Here is a 25,867-nt window from a genome sequence, read left to right as displayed (position 1 = left end):
TAGGTTGATCCTTTTGAGTTTGGCTTTTATGATTTGTTGGGCAGACCAGAGCCATGTTTAGTCTGGGGCTAATTATTCCCCACTACTGAGGGAATTCTCTTCTGCGTGCTCTACCCAAAGCCCTGTGAAATAGATTTTCAGCCTGGCTGATGTGAACAGGCAGTATTCACAGCCCTTTGTGAATAGCGGTACTATTCCCTCTAACTCTTTTGGATACTTCTTTCCCAGGCCTTGGATAGTTTCCTCAGATGTATGTGTTTATCAATACTCAGCTGAGTATTTGAGGGGGACTTACTGCCGATCTCTGGGGTTTTAGCTCTCTGAAACTCTCTCAGGTATTTTGTCTTACATACTTTACTACCTTGATTTCCCTGGACTTTCAACTCTGTGAAATGTTGAAGAACAAAATCCTTACTCTATTAGGAGAAGAAAGAAGTGAGTTTTATTGAGGAATACTACAATTCAAGTTGGGTGACACTAAGTGGAAGTACAAAGTGCTCCATTGGACATGAGACAAAAGTGAGTTTTTGTACACAATGTCTTGCATGACTACAGTTTTTTCCATTATCAGTTGATCACATTTTTCCTGAAAACAGACTATGCAAGCACTTTTCAATAACCTCTTAGCCACATGCTCCCTGGAATGTCTTTAGCAAGTATATTCTGAGAACAAAGAACAACCACACAGTTTTGCCTCTTGTTTGCCCACGAGTGCTCCGAGTTAAACCATTACTGTGAGCTCAGTCTGAATACCTCTAATTTGAAGTTCTGTTAGCACATTCCTTCTTTTTGATCAAATCCCAGGTAGGGGGTGTCGATTACCAGCAATGAAGTAGTCTTTCTTCTGCAAGGACTTTACCTGCCTTCCTCAAGGGACTTTGGTTTGTTTCAATAGTTGTTTTTCTTCACCTTGCCAGGTTAATAGGCCTCATCTTCAGGGTGAGTTGATTTCATTGGGGTCATTTTAGCAGACAAGGCCACACTGAAGGAACAAATTCAGATGGAGCTCAGACAATAAGAATCAAAACAGAACATTCTGGGAAACAGAGGGGGTTCATCAAACAAGTTAGTCATTAGTAAAGACAGAAAAAAAAATTACCTTGAACTTGCTAAAGGGATCACTTAAGCTGGTTATTACATACTATATGTCTCTTTGAGGTACATAGTTCTTTGCATAGCAAGGGGGGTCTTATTTTGGTTACAAGAATTAGGCAAACATTTTATAAAGCTTTTGATTAGTCCTATAAGAATTATTATGGAAACCCTGGTGGCATAGTGGTTAAGTGCTACGGCTGCTAACCAAAATGTTAGCAGTTCGAATCCACCAGACACTCCTTGGAAACTCTGTGGAGCAGTTCTACTCTGTCCTAGAGGGTTGCTATGAGTTGGAATCAACTCAAAAGCAACAGGTTTGGTTTGGTTTATAATAATTATTATAATAAATCAAAATGATTAATCCAGTCTGCAGTATAGAGTGCAACCAAGAACCAATGTCTAAAAAGGGAGAATTGGGCATTGGAGGTAGTGAATGTAACCAAGTAGCTTTCTGGCGAATTTTTCTGATATCTTGTTCTACTTCTCCTGTGTTATTTATCCAAGTGCAGCAAGAGTTGCTGGTAATAACACAAACTCCTCCTTGTTGGGTTAAAAGGAAAATCAAGGACTATTTTATGATCTAATATAACCTTAACAAGACATTCCAAAGATTTCTGTTGTGCTGACATTCCATCTGCAATATTATCAGCAGTTTGAGCCATTGTAGCAGATAAGTTGTGGATAGATTTTTCAGGCTGGGGAACACCACAGTTGGGTGAAGTGCTCGGAAGAACACCCATCCCGTCCCAGGTTTCTCAGGTATTGGGTTATGTGAATTGGGCTGATAGTCTCTCTTTTCCAAATGAGAATTTTTAGATCACTAGTCCAAAGTATACTTTCATTATAGGAGTGGATATTCAAAGGAACTCCTAAAAGCCCTATTGTGCATTGACCCATCAGTCTCCAACCATCCAAGCAAGATAGTGCCCAGGTGTAAGATTCATTGCTTGCATTTTGTTCTTTGTAATTTGATCCCCCACACAAAAATACATACCCGTAAGAGGCAAAAATCATACCATTTTTCGTATCATTTTGTAGGGGAGGGAATGGATTGATTAACTTGTTCAGTCTAGTTTTCTGTTAATGAATTGCTACAAGCAGACAATCATCCCAAATGTAATGGGATTGCTTCTTGTAACAGTTCAGTAGAGGAAGAGGAATGGGAACTATTGGAGCAAGAGGAATCCTTTGTAGGTGAGGTCGAGTGTCTAGGTCAACCAAACCATTTTTGGATCAAGTTAAAGCATTGTATCTGAGGTTGATCTGACAGCACAGGGGAATGCCATAGTCTAACCTGTATAGCTCATTTGATAGTAGTGCTGAAATTAACAGTAGTGTTGGGTACAAGATTTTAGTTCAGTAGAGGTGATGCTAGTGAATCTTAATTTTCATGCCCATATCACAGATGGGAATGACAGATCCAACACTCAGTCATGTTATTGGTACTTGCTACCGATTGAGCTAACTTAACAAACACATTCTCTGTCCAAGCACTAGAACGAATTGTTAGAAATAGAGGAATAAGACTTAAATGAACCTTCACTTTAAATAAGATTACCACGGAATAAGACATCAGGTATATGATAAGGCTATTAAAAGTAACTACTACTGTTAAACAAAGTCCACAAACTTCAGCAACATGTAAGGTGTCTTGTTTTGTGATCTTGGGACTAGCTGTCTATCTCAGATGTCATATGTATCTGGCCGCAGGGAATTTTTAAGACCGCAGAAGGCTGAGTAGTCCAAAGAGGAGATTTGGCCCTCTTGAGTTGTGACAGGTGGATCCAAGGTTTAACTCCTTTAAGCTTGGCTGCACGGGGATTGGTGAGAAGAAGTAGGGATGGTCCCTTCCAACGAGGTTCAAGTGAGTCCTTTAGTTGATGTCTTCCCAATATACACATTCTCCTAGAGCTATCTTAGGCAGGCTTCGAGAGTCCAGTTTTTGTTCATTAAAGGCTTCCCTCACCTGTGAAAGATACTCTTTATAATATCAAATTAAAGATTGACAATATTTTAGTAATTTGGGTTGTACGTCAGAGTCAGTGCAAGCAATATAAAGGCGGACCACAGTGACTATTTCATAGGGGTCAGTTTGTGGGATCCAAACAGTGCAGATCTCAGGTTTAAAAGAACTAAGGAAAGAACCTTGGTCAAGGACAAATTTAAGTCTTCAAAAAGTTTTGCTATTTGAGTGTTTATAGTCCTATTAGTTCTTTCTACTAGTCCAGAAGACTGAGGGTGCTAAGGGCAATGTAGTCTTTGATAAATGGAGAAAAGTCAACAGCTCTTGGATAACTTGGCTGGTAAAGTGAGTTCCCCAGATGGATATGATGCTTTCAAGAAGCTTCTTTGCCACAAAAGAGGCAGTAGCATATGCCAGCGGAAGGCTTCTATCCATATTTGTAACTATTTGAAGGTGGAAGTTGAATAAAATCTAACTGCCATTCAAGCATAGGCCTGGAAGGTAAAGGATACCATCCTGGTGGGACTTTAAGATGTTTTCCAGGATTATAGTGGGGGGAAATAGGACCATGGGTGGCAACATGTTCAGCAGCCTCAAAAAATTTTCCCAACTACTATTTTTTTAAGACCTCAGTCATTTCATCTCATCTCATATGGGATCCTTCATGTAAGGCTCATAACATGGAAACATACAAAAAGTTAGGTAAAAAGATTTTCTTCTTAGGCCCAGTCCATAATTTAGTAACAAGGTCTTGGTAACGCCCTGACTTTTCTGTGTCTCAGTCTTGTCCATTTGGGCCAATCGTTGGTGTCTTAAAAGCTTTTTTAAAGTAAATTCCCAAAGGTTGGAATTGTCAGTAAATAAATTTGGAGACTGTCTTTATTAATTATAAGTGCAGAAGTAATTTGAAAGGCAGCTTGTTGGGCTGTCATATCAGCAAGGTTATTCTAATTTCCTCAGTCTGGAGTACTCCTTTTGATTGGTGTGCTCGTATCTTTATTACTGAAATTTCAGAGGGGAACAATAAAGCTTCCAAGAGGTCTGCTACTAAGGCTACATTTTTTGTGGCATTTCCAGAGGAGGTTAAAAACCCTCTCTGTTTCCATAACATTCCAAAATCATAGACTACTCCAAAACAATATCTACCGTCTGTACTTTCTGGACTTCCCAGAAGCAATTCTACAGGCTCTAGTGAGGGCAATTAATTTAGCTTGTTGAGCTGAAGTGACTTCAGGGAGGACCTGACTTTCAAGGACCTCAGTAGAAGTTGTAACAACATATCTGGCTTGATAATGAGAACTGGTAGGATCAGGTTTCAGATAGGAGCCATCTAAAAACAAAACTAGATCAGGATTTATTGAAAGGGTCTCCTTTAAATCTTTTTGAGTAGTCAAGATCTGTTCAGCTAAGTCCAGACAATCATGTGCAGGATAGCCGTTTTCATTAGTTGCAGGGAGAAGAGTGGCTGGATTTAAACAGGTCACAGAACATAGCCTAATATTAGATGCAGCCAGGAGAACCTCACAGAAGGTATGTCTGCTGACAGAAAGGTGTTTTGTTGGGGCAGAATTAAGTAAAGCAGACATAGCATAGGACACATAAACATCTGAAAAGTTTCCTAATACTACATCTGCAGTGGTTTCGATCAGTTTGGCTGTAGTTGCCACAACCCTAAGGCAGGGAAGATATCCCCTGGCTACAGAGTCGAGTTGCATACTATAATATCCCACAGGTTTCTGTTGTCCCTTGTGGTTTTGTGTAAGGATATCCAAAGCATTTTCAGATATTTCATGCACAAATAAGGAAAAATCTAAGTGGTAATTAGAAAAACCCAAAGCAGGTGTGTTCATCAGGACCTCCTTCAGTTGAGCTATGGCTTCTTGATCTTCTGGTGTCAGCTGGAATGAATCCAGCTTAAAAAAACCCAAGGCTTTTAAATATTTATATAAGGGTTAAACCAAAAGGGAAAAGTTGGGGATCCAAATCTGACCATAGCCACCCAGAACCACCAAACTCATTGCCATCGAGTCATTTTGAACTCATAGTGACTGTCTTAGTCATCTAGTGCTGCTATAACAGAAATACCACAAGTGGATGGCTTTAGCAAAGAGAAATTTATTTTCTCACAGTCTACTAGGTGACAAGTCCAAATTCAGGGCACCAACTCAAGGGGAAGGCTTTTTCTCTCTGTCAGCTCTGGAGGAAGATCTTTGTCATCAGTCTTCTCTTGGTCTGGGAGCATCTTGGTGCAGGAACCTCAGGTCCAAAGGACACGCTCTGCTCCTGGCACTGCTTTCTTGGTGGTGTAAAGTCCCCAACCCTCTGCTTGCTTTCCTTTCCTTTTATCTCTTGAGAGATAGAAGGTGGTGCAGGCCACACCCCAGGAAAACTCACTTTACATTGGATCAGGGAAGTGACCTGAGTAAGGGTGGTGTTACAATCCAACCCTAATCCTCTTAACATAAAATTACAATCACAAAATGGAGGAGAACCACAGAATACTGGGAATCATGGCCTAACCAAGTTGATACACACATTTTTTTGGTGACATAATTCAATCCATGACAGAGAACCTATCGGACAGAGTGGAACTGCCCCCGCATAGCTTTTCCAAGGAGTGGCTGGTGGATTCAAACCACCGACCTTTTGTTTATCATCCAGTCTCCTAACCACTGTGCTACAGGGCTCCACCATTAGCCACAGAGGACTAGAAGTCCTCATAATTGCTTGTTTTAGGTGTATGGAAAGCAAAAATAGCCTCTTTTCATTTAGGATCAATGAAGATGCCTTCTGCAGAGATTAAGTGACCTAAATATTTGAGAGAAGTTTCGGCTAACTGCAATTTTTCTTTGGAAATCTTATGTCCACTAGCAGCCAGATGTTTTAATACATTTACACTATTTTTGAGGCAGGCTTTCTGGGATATTGAGCAAATTAACAGTTCATCAACATACTGCGATAAAGTAGATTTTTTGGCAAATTGTAAAGGCTGCAAATTTGCGTGCAAATTTTGAGAGAAATAAGTAGGGCGTTCAGTAAACCTTTGGGGCATTACAGTCCAGGTAAATTGCTGGTTTTCCCAAATAAAGAAAAATAAATAATGACTTTCAGAATGTACAGGAAAACTTTAAAAAAAAAAAAAAAACACTGCAAAGATCTGAAACTGTAAAGTGCATAGAGGATTGGGGACTATTGGGAATCTGAGTAATGTGATTTGATGGCATGTAAATCTTGAACAAATCTCCAGCCCCTATTGTTTGGTTTTCTTACTAGAAGAACAGGAGTGTTGCAAGGGCTGGTACAAGAGACAATTAAACCCTTAGAAAGGAAATCTTGAATGATGGGTATAAGTCATCCTTTGCTTCCCGTTTAAGTGAATACTGGAGAACCTTTGGCAAAGGTTTAGATGAATCTACTTGTATTTTAATACGTTCAGCAGACGAAACTTGGCCTATATCTATGGATGTAGTGGCCCATAAGGTTTCAGTAATTAGGGAGAAGATATCAGAAGGGAGAGGAGGGTTTTGAAGAGATGTGACAAGTGCTGGCATGCAACAAATAGCCTCTTCCTTTTGGATATGATCTAATTATAAACCTGCTTCTGTTGACTTTGGGATATCGGGTAGGCTCAATAATAGTTCCCCCATCTCATTAAATTGTAAATGACAATTCCATTTAGATAAAAGAGGTCTTCCTGTTAATCTGTTATCAGGGATGTAAATCTTCAATAGGGCCAAGAGATATTGGAACAGGCCAGGAGTACTCAGCATTTGTTCTTGATTAGGAAACACTGGTGGCGTAGTGGTTAAGTGCTACGGCTGCTAACCAAAAGGTAGGCAGTTCAAATCCACCAGGTGCCCCTTGGAAACTCTATGGGGCAGTTCTACTCTGTCCCATAGGTTCGCTATGAGTTGGAATCCACTTGACGGCAACAGGTTTGGTTTGGGTTTGGTTCTTGATTAGTGACCCCCACTACTTTTGAGGTTTTTGTACTACGGGGAAGAGGCTTTTGTGAACAAATGGGGTTAATAGCAGACAAGGTGGCTATCTTGGTCATCTAGTACTGCTCTAACAGAAATACCACAAGTGGATGGCTTTAACAAAGAGAAGTTTATTCCCTCACAGTCCAGTAGGCTAGAAGTCTGAATTCAGGCAACAGTTCCAGGGCAAGGCCTTCTCTCTCTGTGGGCTCTGGAGGGAGGTCCTTGTCATCAGTCTTCCCTTGGTCTGGAAGCATCTCAGTATGGGAACCTCAGGCCCAAAGGATGTGCTCTGCTTCTGGCACTGCTTTCTTGGTGGTATAAGGTCCCCATGTCTCTCTGCTTGCTTTTCTCTTTTATGACTCATAAGAGATTGACTTAAGACACTATCTAACTTTTTAGATCTCATTGATATAACTGCCACTAATCCATCTCATTACATCATAGTGATAGGATTTACAACACACAGGGAAATTACATTAATGACAGAATGGTAGACAATCATACAATACTGGGAATCATGACCTAGTCAAGTAGACAGATATTTTGGGGGGACACAATTCAATCCATGACAGTGGCTCTGGTGTCAGTTAGAAATTGGAAAGGTTTTCCATTAATGGATATAGTAGTTTCCCCTTGCGAGTTGAGTGCCACCATGGGAAAAGTTCCTGAATTACCCTGGAGCCCCTTCAATTCTATATTGGGTTGAGGGTGTCCTACAGAGGAGTCTTCCATTTATTTTTCAGTTTATAGCGTTTATTCTTCCAATGGCCAGGCTTCTTACAATAATGACAAATATCAGCTTTGGAGCCACTGGTAGATTTGGGATTCTTTTTCTGACTGGGAGATTGCAACTGTTGCAGTTGGAGGGCCATTAGTTTGAGAGCTCTGGAGGCCTTCTCAGTGTCAAGAGTCTGGGAAAACCTGTAGGCCAAATTAGTTAATTCAACAATAGGAGCCATTTCCCAGTTCAGTCAGTGCAGTTTTGCCAAGGCTGAAATTTCAGGTTTAAGGCCAGATACAAAAACAGCATTAAAAGCACCTGAAGTGAATAAGGAATGTCCATACTGTTTGGAAAACTTTTGAAGCAGCTGGGTTTAATAATCATAAACGCCTTCATCTTTATTTTGTTTACAGTAGTGAATTTTTGTCCCATTGACTAGCAAGAGAAAGGCTTTGAGAATAGCTTCCAACAAACTTTTGCTCATGTCCCAAGTATCTTCCAATAGGTCAGTAGCTGTTTTATCTATATTCAGAGCCAAGCTATCTTTAGGGTCCTTCCATTGAGCTTGCTCTAGCTGCAACTGAGCCTCCCTGGCCCAATTATCATATGGGCTAGTTGATACAAATCAGGGAACCCAGGCTGATAAGCTTCAACAAGAATTTTCAATTCCTCAGCAAACTTATAAGGCTCTTTGCATAGTTTTGGGAAATCCTTTACAATGCCGCACAACTCTGAGTGAGGCCAAGGGGTGAAAGTAATACAAGGAGTATCCTCAGCATCCGTACTGCAACAGATCCTTTAAAAGGCGTTTCAGACAAAAAGCTGGTTTCTTTGGAAAGGGAGTTCAGACAGAGCGTTATTAGAGAAATAGGAAGGCAGAGAAAAATACAAAGGAGTAGCAGCTGGAAATGCAGCAGAGGGGTAGAAGCTGAAGTTTGACATTGCAACTCTTTATTCTGTTTACTTAATTTAGAGTCAGTGTCCTGCAGGGAAGCAATTTTACTGTCCTGGTGCCTTTTAGAGACCTCTAGGTACCAATCAAAATAGGCATCCTATTGAGATAGTTTACTGCAGGAGGTTCATTTTCCAATCTACTGTGCAGAAAAACTGATTTAAAGAGATCAAAAGAATTCCACGTTGGCCGCTGATTTTTCTAAACTATCTGAGGTAAGGTTATGCCAACCAGAGAAGAATGCACACGTTAAAGGGCCAAAGATAGTGGGCAGGAGTTCCAGAAAGCTGCTCTGAACTGCCCCTAGATTTGGCATTTCCCATTCAAGCAACAGGTGATCAAAGAAGATAGTCAACACTTACTTGTATGTACAAAAACAAATCTTGCAATAAAACTCGAAGAGCTTCCAATGCAAGAGAGCGGAGCTTGGAATTGAGAGGTTATTTACCTTAGGACGACTCCTGAGATTTCACAGAAGTGGAGAGCTTAAATGGCTCAGCTTATATCAAAACCCATGTCCTTGATGCCTCGGAGTCGTGAAGGATAATCCACCTTCAAGATCTCACTTTGATACCAGAAATATCAATGAACAAAATTCTTACTCTGTTGTAGACAGAAATGAGTTTTATTGAGGAATAGTACAACTCAAGTTGGGGAGTACTAAGTGGAAGTACAAAGTGCTCTGTTGGACATGAGGCTCAGGAGTGAATTTTTATGCACAAAGTCTAGCATGACACAGTTTTTTCCTTTATCAGTTGATCATATACTTCCTGAATACAGGCTATGCAAGCACTTTTCAATAATCTCTTTGTCACATGTTCCCTGGAATACCTTTAGCGAGTATTTTTTGAGAACAAAGAACAACCCCATAGTTTTGCATCTTTCCTTGTTTGCCCAAGAGCGCTCTGAGTTAACCCATTACTGTGAGCTCAGTCTGAATACCTCTAATTTGAAGTTCTGCTAGTACCCTCCTCAACAGTGAAACTACCAGGCTTTGCCTAGATTTCCCCTTCCCACTCCAGGACCTAGAAATTCTTTTAGGCAGTAAGCTGGGGACTCACCTCATTTGTTTCCCATCTCTCATACTCACTCTCCTTTATTACCCAATGCCCAATGTCTTAAAAGAGGTTATTTCATATATTTTGCCTGATTTTTTTTGGTTGTTTCAGGTAGGAGGGTCAATCTGGTAGATGTTACTTGTCTGAAATGAAAATCCTTAAGAAAATTAAGTAAATTCTAAAAATCATTTTTGTATTAAAATAAATATGGATCTACTTTGGGACAAGATATAAAATTTGCATGAATTCTTTTTTAAAAGAGCCTCCTAGAAAATTTTTTGCTTATGTTTGGCTACTTAAAATTACACCACCAGACCCTTTTGGGTTACACATTTCCTCTCAGAGACATAATGATGGAGGTGATTTTAGGGGATCAGAATATTGCCAGGCGAAAACCCAGGTTTTGCTTGGTGTGACTTGTTACAGCCAATAAACAAGAGGCTGAGGTGAGAGATCAGAAAGATGCCTGTATTTCATTGTACATAGATGGGAGCAATCTGGGCTGTTGCCTCCAAGTTTGCTTGCAGGCAGCTTGCAGATATGGGCTTTTACAGAGAACAGACAAGGAAATGTAAATTTATCATGAATATTCAGGATTGACCTTTATGCACGTGCTCAGATGACTCTGTTTTCTTTAGACAAGGGTTCAATCCCTCAGGTTGAAGGAGGAGGTTAATTTTCTTTCATTAGGATGTTAAGTCTCCACTCAGAGGTGGGTTGAGGGCATCTATGGCCCATTCTATGGTTTTCTTGTCAAGGACAATTTTAGAAGGATGTGCAGATTTTTCTTCTGGGTGTAGGAGGATAAGCCAGAGCAGGTGTGTCACAGAAGGTTGGGCTCGGAGGCTGCCTGCCTCAAGAAGAGGAGACCCCCACCCTGTCTTAAAAAATCACCACCCCTACTATATAATAATGCCTGAAAATCAGTGTTTTCTTTTTCCTTGTTAAAAGGTATTAAAAATATAATCATGTATTAATTCAAAAGAATAATACAATATTTGATAGCTCTATGATTTAATAAACAATTTGCAAATTGGAGAAATCCCCCCTCCCCATGCAAGAGGAAGCCACTTGTAAAGATTGGAGAATTCACAGATACTTAAATAACTTCTGCGTAAGGAATACAGGTTTCCACGGTGATGAAGTACTTCATGGTTACTGAGTTAATATTTAAAAGGGTTACACCCTTCCGTGCACCTGCGGTCTGGAGACCTCAGAGATTCAAAGGAAAGAAGCTGGAGTCTTTCTCATTTAATCACAGGCTAATGGTTTTGTTATGGTCTGCTCTTTGGAGCAGCTGTTTTGGGTGAGAGGGAAGAATATCTGCTGGGGGATTAATTTTGGGCCAGGAATTTTTACATTAATGGATAAGAGAAGCACTCTTGAAATAGAAGTAAAATATCTATTTTTAACATAAATTTGATTTCACAAAGGTAAATTGGTTTATGTTTATCAGCAATTTATACCTCACTAGAAATGCATTTTTCAGTTTATTCACTACGGTAGATTAGATTGGGAGACAGAATTTGCTCTAGTACGTTGTCCAGGGTGATGGGAAAGACATGGGGAAAGTAGAAGCATAGGACTCTGAAATAATTACTTATACTGTTACAATTGACAATCTGACACAAAGGGTCCTTGTCTTTTCCCAAGTAAGAATACTTGCGAAAGACAAACTTTATCTTCAGCAAGCTTTATTTTGCTTGAGTCAAGCAAAAGGAGTCAGCGAGGATCTAAGCCTCTCTGAAAGACTGACTCAAAAAGGGAAGGAAGGCTAGGGCTTATATGGGTTCTGTGGAGACAACAGAGTAATGAATATTTAGTGGTCTTCTTTCAAGGGGCAGGTACTTCTCAGAATGGTGGTGTATGTTAATTAGGTTGTGTGCGCATCTGGAATCTAAGACGGAACCTGCTGATATTCAAGATGGAGTCCTCTCAGCAGCCCTTGGCAGCACTTATTATGGGATATAGCGCCAGCACACTTGATCTTTGGTACTACGTCGCTATCTTCGGAGGGCTAAGGAAGGTTAAACAGCGGTCACACTTTGTTCCTCTGCACACGCGGAGCCTGTAAAGGAGGAGGGGACTAGAAAAGCACTAAGAAGGAGATAGAAATTCAGGGGTTGTTTCAGTCTTATGTTGACAGGGTGGGTTCCTGTTTACCCAACTTTTAGAAGGTAATCTTTTAAAAGCTCTTTTGTTCCACCAGCACAGTTAACCCTATCTGTCTCAATCCCGCCTGAGAGGTTTCATACCCTTTATTCTTAAAGGGAACATGGGTGAAGGTCTCTTCTTCTGTAACTTCTTCATGCTGGCAAATGGGTGCTGTCTTGCCTAATAGAGTAGAAATCTCTGCCTGTTCTAGAGATTTATAGGAACTAGGGTTACCTATAGCCAAGACTGGTTGGTATCCCTGTAGCATCATGAGCTTTATTTGGAATTGTTTAAGCCTGGAAGTCACAAATTTGACCAGTAGCTAGAACAAACATGGGCCAAACAAAAGCAACAGGATTGTTACTGTGGGTCCCAGAAGGGGAAGGAACCAAGTCAGGGAAAGCAGATGCCCCTTAATCTGGTTCCAGATATTGTTACTTATTTGGGTATGGGCTGTCTTCAACCATTCAGCATGTTGGAGGATTCTCTGAGCCTAAAGCTCTACCTCCCCAGAGATATTAACATACATACAGCAAGAGGTGTTTGCAACTGCACAGACGCCCCCTTGTCCAGCCAGGAGGAAATAAATCTAAGGCAATCCTGTGGTTCATGACCATGTTGGCTAGCAAATCCAGGGACTTCTGCAGGACCAACAGACTGCCCAGAGTCAGTACTGACTTCTTGAAGGATCCTAGACATGTTTTGGACCTGGGCAATATTATCAACAACACCTACCATGAGTCTGGTGAGGGCTCCATCTAAGGCAATGATCCCTAGGGCTGTAAGGGTAATAATGCTTCTTAGTTGTCAAAGGCAAGTCTTTCATTGTCATAATAATCTCAGAATTCACCAGGAAGTCATCCCATGTTCACATTAGGAACAGAAACTCCCTTTATGTGGTGCTTGTTAATGAAGCATGGCATTGTACGTGTTTTGCCTTCCCTAGGACCAGTGTACCATGAGTACTGTGAGTGTCCAGAAGAGGATCCTCAGGCTTGGCAGAAAACTCTTTCATGTCCAACCAAGGAACCGCAGATTGAGAAAGATTTTCTTTCCTTCCCCAGCATCAATCTCCAGCAGATGCTAAATGAAGTCCCAAAAAGGTTTGGGGATGAGAGAGGTGCCATTGTTCATTACACGATTCTCAATAACCACATCTACCGGAGATCTTTAGGGAAATACACAGACTTCAAAATGTTCTCTGATGAGATTTTGCTATCATTGGCAAGAAAGGTATGAGAACCAATTAATTGATTCCAAAAACAATAGAGTTTAATTGTTTCATTGTAACATTTAAATGCTTAGAAAATACATAGAATAATATTTGCAAAGGATGAAAATTTATTCTGGGCTTGAGGGTCCATAGAATCTACACATTTATGGAGCCCCCCGTTCCAGGTAACTAGGCCATACAGTGTACTCCCAAAGTTTCTAGGAACTCCTGAAAGTTTATAGCCTCAAGGTCACTTCTTGAAATTCATTGTTCCTGCTGAACACTCCTTCCATTTATATTTCTCCTTCTGCCGTTGTTCTCTTCACCTCAAAATGACTTTAACTTAGAGCACATTTTCCTTGTTTTTCCCTAAGCACCTCTAGAAGACAGTGTGCATAACACATTTTATCGAAGAGAGAGAGGTTATTTTGCACCACTGCATAGTAAAACAAACAAAAACCCTAACATTTAAAAACAGACAAGGGACCTGTTCTAACCGAGCTCTCAGTAATGCTTGTCTGGAAATTCCTTACTGCCTGCCCATTTTTTCAGGTCTTGGCCTTTTACCACATGGTTAAACCCCTATCTGCTACTTGGTCCCTATTTGAACATTTGCAAAACACTAACTTCCTCTTAAGCAGAGCAATGTAAACCCTCCTTTAGAACATCCTGCTTCCACATCGTGCAGGGTTATGGTTGGGTGTAGACAGTCTTCCTCTGTCTGGCCCAGAGAGACCATCGAGGTGATTTTCTAAACAAAAAACCAACTTTCCCTTTGTAAGTTATACAGCTTCCCAAATATTCAGTCAGTGCTAATTTTCAATAGCAGTCACCCCTTCCCTCCAGCCCACACTGCAAGCATATTATGGGCAGCTGATTCTAAAAGTGGTATTCTCTTTCTGAGCTGCCACCAGTCCACCCTGCCCTGTATTCCTTCCCTACTGGTTGTACTCAGGTTACTGCCTCTAGCATTGATTCTCAACTGTGGGTGATTTTGCTCTCTAGTGGACATTTGGTAATGTTTAGAGATAGTTTTGACTTTTTCAGCTGAGGAGTTGCTACTGTCATCTGGTTGGTAGAGGCCAGGGATATCGTTAAACATCCTGCAAAACACAGAACAATACCCCACAGCAAAGAATTATCTGGCCCAAAATGCCAATAGTATTGCTTTTGAGAAGCCCTGCTCTACAGTGAGAACTTCTGATGCTGAGCTAAGTAGTGAGTTTTTAAATGCTAAATTAGTTTATAAAATGAGTTTATAAATTCACATCCCTTGCCCTTCCCTTTTGTTCCAGGTTCTTTGTCAGGTGGCTGGGAAGATATCTAACATAAATGAGACTAAGCCCTGGTTAGGCTTTGAGCAGCTCACTCTAGTGGGACTTGCTTTGTTATTTGGAAGTGGGTGTAGAATGTGAATATAAACAAGTAATCATACCAGTACATAATAGGCAATTAAGGAAAGTAGGTGCCAAGGGTTAAAGTGCCTGAGGAGGGCGGTCACAGAGGAGGTGACCTCTGATGTGGATTTGAAGGACAGAAGGAGACTGCCAAGTGAATAAGAGAAGAACATTCCAAGTGAAGGGAATTACATATTAAAATGGATAGCATTTCCAAAGTGTAGCCAGAAGTCTGACTACTATGTGGGCAAATGGAAGATGAAGGCTCAAACTAAGCTGGACAAGATACTGGGGCCTTGAATGGCACCCAGAGAGTTTAGACCTTGTCCTATAGGCTTAAGGTTCTGTTAAGCATCATAGTGACATATTGATTTTTAGAATTTGGGCAGCAGTGTGGAGAGCTGATTAGAGTGGGGAGAGGCTAGAATCAGGACACCTAGGAAAGAAGCTCTTGCAACAGTCTAGGTAAGAGATGATAGGGGCTTAAACTATGGCATCGATCATGGAGGTGGAGATGGAAATTGGGTGGCAGATGCCAGAAACAAAGGGAGATGTGAAGAGGGGTACAGTTAGGGAAAACAAGGGATCAGGTCTGACTCTGTAGATTTTCACTTAGACAGCTGGCAGAGAGAGTTCTTGAAGCCGCTCATTCATACCTCCCTATGCAATCACATATTAATATTAAACATATTATTTAATATTAAATATAACTTTAATATTAATATTAAACATAACTTTAAGTGCTACCTCTGAATAGAGGTTGCTGATTCCTTATTATATGAATTTGCCATGTATTACCCTCAGCTGTAATTTTTTCAAAATATATTATTAAATGACCAAGAGGCGTTCTTCTCTCTTCTCCTAGTGTTTCCAAATGTTCAATTCTGTCAGAAAGCCACAAGATTAGAGTATTTCATACCAAAGACTGAGGTTTTGTCAGAACTGATAATTATACTTTTGTTTATTTAGGTCCTTCTCCCTGATGTAGAATTTTATATTAATGTTGGAGATTGGCCCTTGGAGCATCGGAAAGTTAATGAGACCCCTGGCCCTATACCTCTCATTTCATGGTGTGGCTCTCTGGACTCAAGAGATGTTATCCTTCCGACATATGACATCACCCACTCCACACTTGAAGCAATGAGAGGTGTTACGAATGATCTCCTCTCCATTCAGGGAAATACCGGTAAATTAAGGTTCATTCTCTAAGAAAAATCCTACAAGTTAAAAAAAAAAAATGAAGAGAATGTTCAGAGAGAGAGTAAATGCATGTATTTGAATAACCATTATTATCAACAACAACAAACAGCACGATAAACTCTCAAGTGGTTTGTTTAGAATTCTTCTAGCCCCAAAACTAAAGGTACGCGGGTTGAGCTGTTCATGTCCAACCTATTCTCCATGCGAAACTGATTCACCTTTGAGATGATCATTTGTAAACACCATTTGAAAATATATGATTGGAAAAAATTGCCAGTTTATATAATTCTGACTCTAATACCTTAATGTTGGATGCAATGTGAGAAAAGTGTGAATATAGTTAATATGCAAATTAATGGAATTGTGATAATCAGTATAATTAGGATGTTCCTAACTCCAACATGTAAGGAATTCTCCCCTTTCCTATTTCTACTTCCCTTCATCCTTTAAAATCTGTCCCATTTGCTGGCTTTAGATTTATGGTACAACATAGTTTTTTTTTTTTTTTTTTTTAAAGCAAACTCTCAAGTAGCAAAAACCCTGCCTTGTGTTGATAGCTTCTATTTGTGCTTATTGTGGTTTGTTGGACTTCTTTGGTAGATGAGACCAGAGACTTTATAAACTAGAGATAACATGAAATGAAAACCGACCTAGTTTTTATTTTATGACAGTGAATTACTGAAAAGTGTGCTAAAATAGTAAAAAGATTGACCTCTCCAGTTTCCGTATTTAATGATTCATCCCATAGAAAGTTGAGAAATGTTAACTAATAACTTCTTGCTTTAGGATAACAGAAACAGATTTAAATTAATTTTTCCAGAAAAATTCCCTTGCAAAAAAAGAGAAGATATAAATATAGGTATATGATTGAGTTACACATATACTGTGTATTTGTATTCAATGGCATATTAGGAAGTCTGCCTTATTTTCAAAATATGATGTGCTCAAAATGCTGAAAAACCTAATGATTAAAGATTTGTGGTTATTACTTAGTTATATAGTTTTCACTGGTCACTCTAAGAACAAAAGCTTACTCATATTTGATTGTGAAACCCAAAAGATAGAAGCAACTAATGCTTGGTCTAACATTATTTTGGATATTTTTTAGTGTCATAGAATGGAAAACCCTGATACTTGATTTGAGTGAGCTCACACTAGTAGACAAAAAAAAAAAAATTTTTTTTTTTACACTTGATTTGAGTGAGCTCACACTAGTAGACAAGTAGATGGAATTAGAGCATTCTTTAATATGATACACCAAATAAAAGGTTTATTTTTAAAGATTCATTCTGAAAGTTATCTTTAGCAAATTTAGATTCAGTCCCTTATTTTTTGGAATTAGCATCTTCTACTTTTAGAAGGTGAGATGGTGATAAAAGAGCTTTAATATCTTAAGTGACAATGATAGATTAAAGGTGATTTTACTTACCATGTAAAAATGTCAAATTCGTAATTACTTTTTTTTTATGGCCTCAAATTTCTAGGGCCTTCTTGGATCAATAAAACAGAGAAAGCTTTCTTCAGAGGCAGAGACAGCCGAGAGGAAAGGCTTCAGTTGGTACAGTTGTCCAGAGAAAATCCACAGCTACTAGATGCAGGAATTACAGGATATTTCTTTTTCCAAGAGAAGGAAAAGGAGCTTGGAAAAGCAAAGCTGATGGGTTTCTTTGACTTTTTTAAGGTATGCATTTAAGTCCTCTCATATGGCTCTGAAAGGAGCCCTGATGGTATAAATGGTTAAACACTCGACTAGTCACCCAAAGGTTTGGTGATTTGAACTCACCCAGTGGCTCTATTGGAGAAAGACATAGTGATCTGCTCCCAAAAAGATTACAGCTTAAAAAACCCTATGGGACAGTTCTCCTCTGTCACACAGGGTCACTATGAGTCGAAATCAACCCAAAGGCACCTAACAAAACAAGCAGTGGTGACACAAGCAGTTTGGAGCAGTTCTGCTTTGTAATACATGGGGTGTCATGGGCTGGAATCGACTCGATGGCAGCGGGTTTGGTGTTTTTGGTTATCTGGATTTGAAGTGATAAACTTGTGGTGAAAGTCTGCTAAATAGCTGGGCCTGGACAGATTTCCTCTGTTTTATAAACTGGCACAAACTTTCTTATCAGACGTAGGAAATGACAAAACTCATTGTAGTTTCTGGTTTTCCTGTTTTGCTTTTTAACTTTGTCTACCAAATAGCTCAGATATAAATTTAATGCTCAAAATATAGTACAAGGGCTAACACAGGGTTTGGTGTACTTATTCTCTTGTTTTTCTCTGTTTTGTATTTGTTTTAATAAACTTAGAATATAAATGTCTTTACATGAAGCGATCGCAAATACCTTTTGTAAACAGCAAACATAAATACCATATAAGTAATATAAGAGCTGGAATTAGGATTCAAGAGACTTGATCTCTAGTCTTGCCTTTGCCACTAACTTTGGGACCTTCATCAATTAGTCCTTCTGGTCTCTAGCCACGTGATGCCTGCCTAATTCCTTCAGAGTATTATTGTGAGGCTCAAAAGAAGCCAAAGATGTGAGCAATGTGACAAAATCTAACACGTTAGAAAACTCCTTGGTACCAATTACTTAAGAAGAAATTAAGTGTGGTTAATTGCCTCCTTCAACAACTGCCTCCTTTGCTATGAGACCAGAAGAACTGGGTGGTGCCTGGCTACCATTACTAAACATTTTGATCAAAGAGTCTACAAAAGAATCCTGATCAAAAGGGGGGAAATATAAAACAGAATTTCAAATTCTTACAGACTCCAGGCTTCCTGGAGGCTGGAGGAGCCCCTGAAGCTATTACCCTGAGATAATCTTTAAAGATTAAACCAAAAATACCCCTGAAGTCTTCTTAAAACCAAACAATAGCTTAACTAGTAAAAATGTCTGCCTTGAGCATTATGCTTTTTAAAAAAATATTTGGGACCAAACTGACAACAGCAACTTGAAAGACTCGATAGGAACCTTAATGGGCAGTGAATTTATGTTAATAGGGGAGGAACAAATCAGAAAAGGAGGGTAAGAATGGTTGCACAACTTAAAGAATGTGATCAGTGTCACTGAATTGTACATGTACAAACTGTTGAATTGGTATATGTTTTGCTGTTTATATTCTCAACAAAATAAATAAAATTAAAAAAAAGAAGAAATTAATTACCAGATCTGTGAACATATCTTGTTCATCTCAGTATGATACAATGAAAAGAACATGGGATTCAGACTCAGAAAACAGATTTCTATAAATTTATTTGAATACCAGTTTTCTCTTTAAAAAAAAAAAAGACAATAGTACTTTACATTATGATAGTTGAATGAGGTTTAATTCCTAATAAAAGTGCTTTTGAAATGTAAATCCAAATTTATTTAATCCAACAAATTGTATGCACATGTAAAACTAAGTGGCCAGCATCCTGTTAATCCTTAAATTTCTCCAGGCTTTTGTCTTCTCAGTTCTAATACTGAAAGATGGAGATAACGCCTTTCTGTTTCATAGGTGGGTACAAGGAACAAATGAGATAATGTATAAAGGGAAGTGTAAATTCTTACCAATATTAGGCTTTAATAAATATAGAACATTTGAAAATAGTTTCCCTACCTGCTTATAGAAATCTGAATTCCCTATTACATAGACGTAGTTGAATTTCTTAAAATTCCTAAAATTCTTTACCATCTTGTCTTTAAATGCATTCTGTTTCTTAAAATTGACCTGCTAAAGCCTGCTTATGATTTTAATACAAGGAAATGTAAGCTATAAAATACAGTGTACAACTTTTAAATACTAAAGTCGAAAAGTGAAAAATAATTCTTCAGTATTTAATATTACAATGTGGTTGAGAAGCAGAAGTGAAGCAAATGATTTTTTTTTAATAATTGTTTTTGTTTTTAATCTTTTAGTACAAATATCAAGTCAATGTGGATGGGACTGTAGCTGCTTATAGGTATCCTTATCTCATGCTGGGTGACAGTCTGGTTCTAAAACAGGACTCGCCGTATTATGAGCATTTCTACACAGCACTAACGCCTTGGATACATTATGTTCCAATTAAAAGAAATCTTAGCGATTTACTAGAAAAAGTTAAATGGGCCAAGGTATGTTTTCCACAATTTTAGTTTCTTTAGACAATGACAAATTCACCAATATTAGTAACATGAGGTCTATCACAGCACAATTTAATATGACGTAATTTAATCATAAGAAATCTTATTTTCTGAAAATTTTGTTCCCTTGAAATATCCAAAGGATCAACTTGGGGATCATTTTGTATACCCTCTATCAACATTTTTAAGGATTTTTATAAAACTCTAAGTCCAGTGTTACACAGAATATAGATGTTTCTAAATGAATCACTGTTTATGCTTACATACATAAATAAGAACATATCAAATGTAAATCACAGGTTAAAAAAACAGAGTTAAAGGATTTTATGCACAAGAAAACATTTAAGGCAATTACGGCACTCTTTCTTTTCCTCAGTAGAAAAAAGGTACATATTCTTAATGAATATTGTGCTATACAACATCCCCCAAATCCAGTTTCCCATAAAAGACAAATTATTTTTAAAAGTATTAAAAAGGTACTGTGTTTTATTATAAAAATATAAAAAATTACCCTTCTATTATAAGACTTTATTTGGTTTCTAAGTTTCTGAGAAGCAATATCTGGTTATGGAAATAACTGGGTGCTTGAGGCAGAATCATTTTTGTGACCCTTCTAAACAAAGCTTTATTAGAGTCAAAATTGCTTGCAAATGTCTTTTCCTGTGAGCAGCATGGTAGAAGATTAGCTGTTTTCCAAAAATATAATTAGAAATGCTGACTATTCCTGGTACTGAAGGAACAGCCTTAGGGTACTAAGGGCTGAATTTTTAATTAGAACCACAATATATTCTTTCATAACTACCATTTTATAACACATTTTTTTGGCTCTGCTTCATATTTCAATGGACCTTTTAAAAGATGTTATAACATGAAACCTGATTCATTCCATTCTGGTTTGCATTTTAATATCAAGCAAAGATTACTAGGATGGGGGGCACAGATGACAAGCCCCAAGCTTACTTCCTGGGTAGGTGGGTAAGTACCAAGACAGACACTGTTAAGACGCTGTGTGTTGTTGCAGGGCAGGTATGTTTACTGGGCTGGTTCCGAACATGTGTGATCATTTCTCTTTTAACAGAGCTATCTAGGAAGGTACTTTGTCTATTTCCACAGTCTCGATCTTTTTTTTTTTTAGAAAGGCTTATCTTCATAGAACCTCAAACCAATATCCACAGCCTCAATTCTTAAGTTATATTTCCATTATGTTCCATTTCCCCCATGCTCTTCCCATTCAACCTCATACCTGCCGTACCTCACACTCCCTCCTAGCTTTCTTTCTGGGTCTCAGGAGTAATTTTTATTTGTTATTTATTTTTAAACCCTTCAGGAAAATGATGAAGAAGCCAAGAAGATAGCAAAAGAAGGGCAGTTGACTGCCAGGGATCTGCTACAGCCGCACAGGCTTTACTGCTACTATTACAGAGTACTGCAGGTCAGTGTTCTTAGCTGCTAAGTCCCTTTGTGGCCACTGTATTTTGACCTCCATTCAGTATTATGAAAAACAATGGTTAGAGCCTCTACAGATATAGATTAGATGTTCCGCCCATCTTGTCAGTGCTATATTTTATTAAATGGGTCTTGGAATTCCTAGTTTAGGTATTCTCTGAATCTCAGAGAACAATATCTTTCCTCATCTAGAAAATAAGAGGGTTGGACTAAAGATCATTAACATCTCGTTCCACTCAAAATGTCCACCTTCTAGCTGGAGAAAAATGTAGAACAAAATTCTAACTCAAAAAGAAAGACCAGACTTGCTGGCCTGATAGAGACTGGAGAAACCCTGAGAGTATGGTACCCAATACCCTTTCAGCTCAGTAATGAGGTCACTCCTGAGGTTTACCCCTCAGCGAAAGATTGAATAGGCCCATGAAACAAAACAAGACTAAAGGGGTGCACCAGCCTTGGGGTGGGGACTGGAAGGCAGGAGGGAACAGAAAATCTGGTAATAGGGGACCCAGGGCTGAGAAGGGAGAGTGTTGACATGTTGTAGGGTTATTAACCAATGTCATATGATAATGTGTATACTAACTGATGAGAAGCTAGTTCTGTAAACCTTCATCTAAAGTTCAGTTAAAAAATTAAAAAAAAGAAAATGTCCACCTCCTTGTTCTCCTTGTTGCCTAAGATCCTATCATAACCTGGAGTCCTTTAGAAAGAGTACAAGGTGGAAAGCAAATATTTAGCTTGCTATATAAAGTAATCAAACAAATGAAAAATATTTATAATTCTAACACCTTAGGGCTAAATCCTGAACTGCAAATGTTTATTGGGAATCTGAGGATTGGGTCTTTGGGTAAACTAATTTGCATTTACTAAGTAAAATCAGCCAGGAAGAAAAAAATAAATTTATTTTTCTAAGGGAAAAAATTTTTTCCTCAGATGCCTCTGAATACTATCCTTTCATTAAAAAAGAAAGAAAGAAAAATGATAAATTATAACATTTACTAGAAGCAGTCCAGCCTTTAAAGGACTTCTGCCCCCTCTGCTGGTCTAGCTTTAATTTTTTATTTTTAGTTGTTTTTAAGATAAAGTTTATAGCTCAAGTTAATTTCTCATACAAAAATTTATACACAGATTGTTTTGTGACATTAGTTGCAATTCCCACAATGTGACACCACACTCCACCTTTCCACTCTGGGTTCCGTGTGTCCTTTCGACCAGTTCCTGTCCCTTCCTGCCTTCTCATCCTGCCTCTGGACAGGAGCAGCCCATTTGGTCTCATGTATCTGACTGAACTAAACAGCACACTTCTCACGTGTATTATTTTGTGTTTTATAGTCCTGTCTAATCTTTGTCTGAGGAGTGGGCTTTGGGAACGGTTTCAGTTCTAGGTTAACAGTGCATCCAGGGGCCATAGTTTCGGGGGTTCCTCCAGTCTCTGTCAGACCATTAAGTCTGGTGTTTTTACGTGAATTTGAGTTCTGCTCCATCCACAGTTTTCTCCTGCTCCATCCAGGACTCTCTGTTCTGTTCCCTGTCAGGGTGGTCACTGGTGGTAGCCATGTACCATCTAGTTCTTCTGGGCTCAGGCTGGTAGAGTCTCTGGTTTATGTGGTCCTTTAGTCTCTTGGGCTACTGTTTTCCTTGTGTCTTTGGTTTTCTTCATTCTCCTTTGCTCCAAGTGGGATGGGACCAATTGATGCATCTTAGTTGGCTGCTTGCAGGCTTTTAAGACTCCAGATGCCACTCACCAAAGTGGGATGCAGAACATTTTCTTTAAAAACTTCATTATTCCAGTCGACCTAGATGTCCCCCGAAACTATGGTCCCCAGGCCCCAGCCCCAGCTACTCTGCCCCTCAGAGTATTTGGATGTGTCCAGGAAACCTCACAGCTTTTGCTTTGGTCCAGTTGTGCTGACTTCCCTTGTAGCTTTAATTTTAATAGTAAGAGTTTCTCCCCCTAAAATATTTATTAGGCTTATGAACTCATGTTAGTATTTTGTTGGGTTTGGCCCAATATCAGGGATGAACAGCTAAATGTACACAGAGCCACTAACTGAAATGTCCCAATTACAGGAATATTTCAGTTCAGTGGCCAGAGTGGAGGGGGATTTCACAGGCCTGTGACCATTTAAAAAATGCATGTGACTAAATGGGATGACGTGTGAGGCCACCAAATTTATTTTGATATGCTTACCATCAATGCCAACTTGAGTACTCAACAAAGTCAATTATTCATTAACAAGGGAAGGATAAATGCTAACAGGTACTGTTTGTCTCTAGGGCAGTGGTGGCTCAGTGATAGAATTCTCCCTGTCCATCTGGGAGACCCGAGTTTGATTCCCGGCCAGTGAACCTCATGTGCAGCCATTACTTGTCTTTCAGGGGAGGCTTGAATTTTGCTGAGATGCTAAACAGGTTTCAGCAGAGCTTCCTAAGACAGATGAGGAAGAAAGGCCTGGTGATCTACTTTTGAAAATCAGCGAATGAAACTCTGGTCACGACAGTCAGATCCCATTGTACATAGGGTTCCTATGGGTTGGGGCAACTCGGGGCAGCTACAGCAAGCTGTTTGTTTCCAGTAGGGACACTTGGCTTGACATCCCTTTTGTGGAGCCTTCTTATATAAAAATGAAATTGTGGATTGTGATTCCTTGTTACATTATGAGATATTACACCACTTCCTGTAATAACTAATGTTTTAAAATGTATCTTTAAGACTGGAACAACCCAGACCTTTGGTTTTGGTCTAAAAATACACAGGAAATAGAAACCATGACATGAGAACCAAGTCAATGGGGTGGGGAGGATTCAGTGGAATGAAGTGTGGACTAACATTCCTGTTGCCTTCAAACACACATTTCAGAAATATGCTGAGCGCCAGTCCAGTAAACCTGAAATACGTGATGGAATGGAACTTGTTCCTCAGCCAGGTGATAACACATCTCTCTGCCAGTGCCTCCTGAAGAAGCCTTTAAGAGAAGACCTTTAAGTACCCTGGTTCACACTCCTGTATATGCCGGCTCCATCTTTAATGGAAGCATTAAGATAGACTCTAAGCTGTGAAGAACAGTACTGAAGACTTTACCCAGTGGACCGGTTCTCTTGGTGGCTTTATATAACTTGAATATAGCAATATCAGAGCAAGCATTATCAAATATCTTTTATATTAACTTCTTTTGAATACAAACTGTCATCATCAATGTCACAGTTTCTGTAAAAAGAAAATATGGGAAATCATAGATGATAGAGGCTTGCCAAAATATAAATCACCCCCTGTGAGACTAAATTATATCATAAGTTTATTTCTATCCCTTATTTTCCCTCTTCCCCTTCCAATTATGTAGGGAAAATATTTGTGATTTTTTTTTTTTTCTATTTTCTCACTACATGATTTCTCCTCTTATAGTCTTATTTTTGGCATTTGGTAATAGTCTGATAAGAATAATCAAAGAAGATGAGAATGAATGTTATTAAAAGTAGCATAGAGATGTGAAGAGGATTTTTTTTAAGGCACTGCTCATGTATTTTTAGCTAAATTCACTGGAGCTCCAGATAAAAATAAAGGAAAAGTCACACTTTAAGCTAGTAATTCCCAATCTGTCTGTCTTGTACACCCATGAAGGGCAACACAGTTATTAAAGTAGATGGGAGCATCCTATGGGTACCATTCATCATCTATATATTGAATAGATAAAAGATAACTGTAGTTGTGGAAGGAGTTTTAAGTTTTTGTAACCTTTAAAAGGGACCTTTGAAGACATTGAAATGCATGCGGTAGACTGAAGAAGGCCTGGTATCTTGGGGTTCACTAATAAACTGACAGCAGATGTAAGTACCCATTCTTCACTCGACCCCTCCTCTATTTCAGTAGTTTTTGTTGGTAAGATAAAGACTTTGGAAATTTCCTCTGGAATCATAGCCCAGAAATTCATTACACACTCCTTGTAGTACCACCAATCCAAGATTTGGCTCACTAAACAACATGCTCCAAAAACCACAGCCATCTTATCTACACTCTCAATTTTAAAATATTTACTCTCCAAATTAAAACACTTACTTCATCTGGGAAATAATGTAACCATTTTAAAGTGGTCATATCTGTTCTCTTTGAAGATATATAAACACAGGATTTTTTTTAATTAGACAAAAACTAAGGAAATTTGGGATCAATGCAATCAAAGCCAAGAGTCCAAAGCAAACTCTAATACCCACCAATTGTTCAAAACCACATACAAAAGTGTAAAACAAAGGACAAGCAACTGTACTGAGACCTTAATGAATTAGTTTCTTTTATATATTGTATCAAGGGTTTTGGGCTCATCAAAATTGAAATTATGAAAAGAAAGGCTGCCTCACTCATGCCTTCCTGCCGTCTTCCTGCTGTCCAACCCTGGGTCCTGTTGGCTAATAGCATTTTTTAAGAAACATTTAAATTTTTTAAATTTATATCATCTGCCGCCAAACAGGCCTAATAGAAACAAGTTGCGACACACCAGGCAACTTCTTTCTGGGAGTGGAACAGGAAGGGTATAAAGGAAGGAAATAAAGTGGAGCCCCTCAAGAGATTCTGCAGGGAGAGCTTAGC

General features: G+C 38.9%; 1 protein-coding gene across 2 annotated transcripts in view; it reads left to right on the top strand.

The window, feature by feature from the left end:
• POGLUT3 (protein O-glucosyltransferase 3) overlaps positions 1-25,117 on the top strand; it is a 42,145-nt gene extending 17,028 nt beyond the window's left edge. The window contains exons 3-8 of one of the 2 annotated variants that reach the window (XM_003415618.4): positions 12,873-13,159; positions 15,506-15,722; positions 17,221-17,417; positions 19,636-19,830; positions 21,167-21,271; positions 24,146-25,117. In XM_003415618.4, the coding sequence (XP_003415666.1) occupies positions 12,873-13,159; positions 15,506-15,722; positions 17,221-17,417; positions 19,636-19,830; positions 21,167-21,271; positions 24,146-24,271 (1,127 nt within the window). In that variant the 3' untranslated portion in view covers positions 24,272-25,117. The remainder of the gene's footprint in view (positions 1-12,872; positions 13,160-15,505; positions 15,723-17,220; positions 17,418-19,635; positions 19,831-21,166; positions 21,272-24,145) is intronic. The other variant, XM_064288897.1, reaches the window with a different exon arrangement.
• The last annotated feature ends 750 nt before the right edge of the window (positions 25,118-25,867 follow it).

Source organism: Loxodonta africana, chromosome 7 (genome assembly GCF_030014295.1).
Source record: "Loxodonta africana isolate mLoxAfr1 chromosome 7, mLoxAfr1.hap2, whole genome shotgun sequence".
NCBI lineage: Eukaryota > Metazoa > Chordata > Mammalia > Proboscidea > Elephantidae > Loxodonta > Loxodonta africana.
The sequence above is the reverse complement of the archived record's forward strand: the minus strand, read 5'-3'. Positions and strand labels throughout refer to the sequence as shown.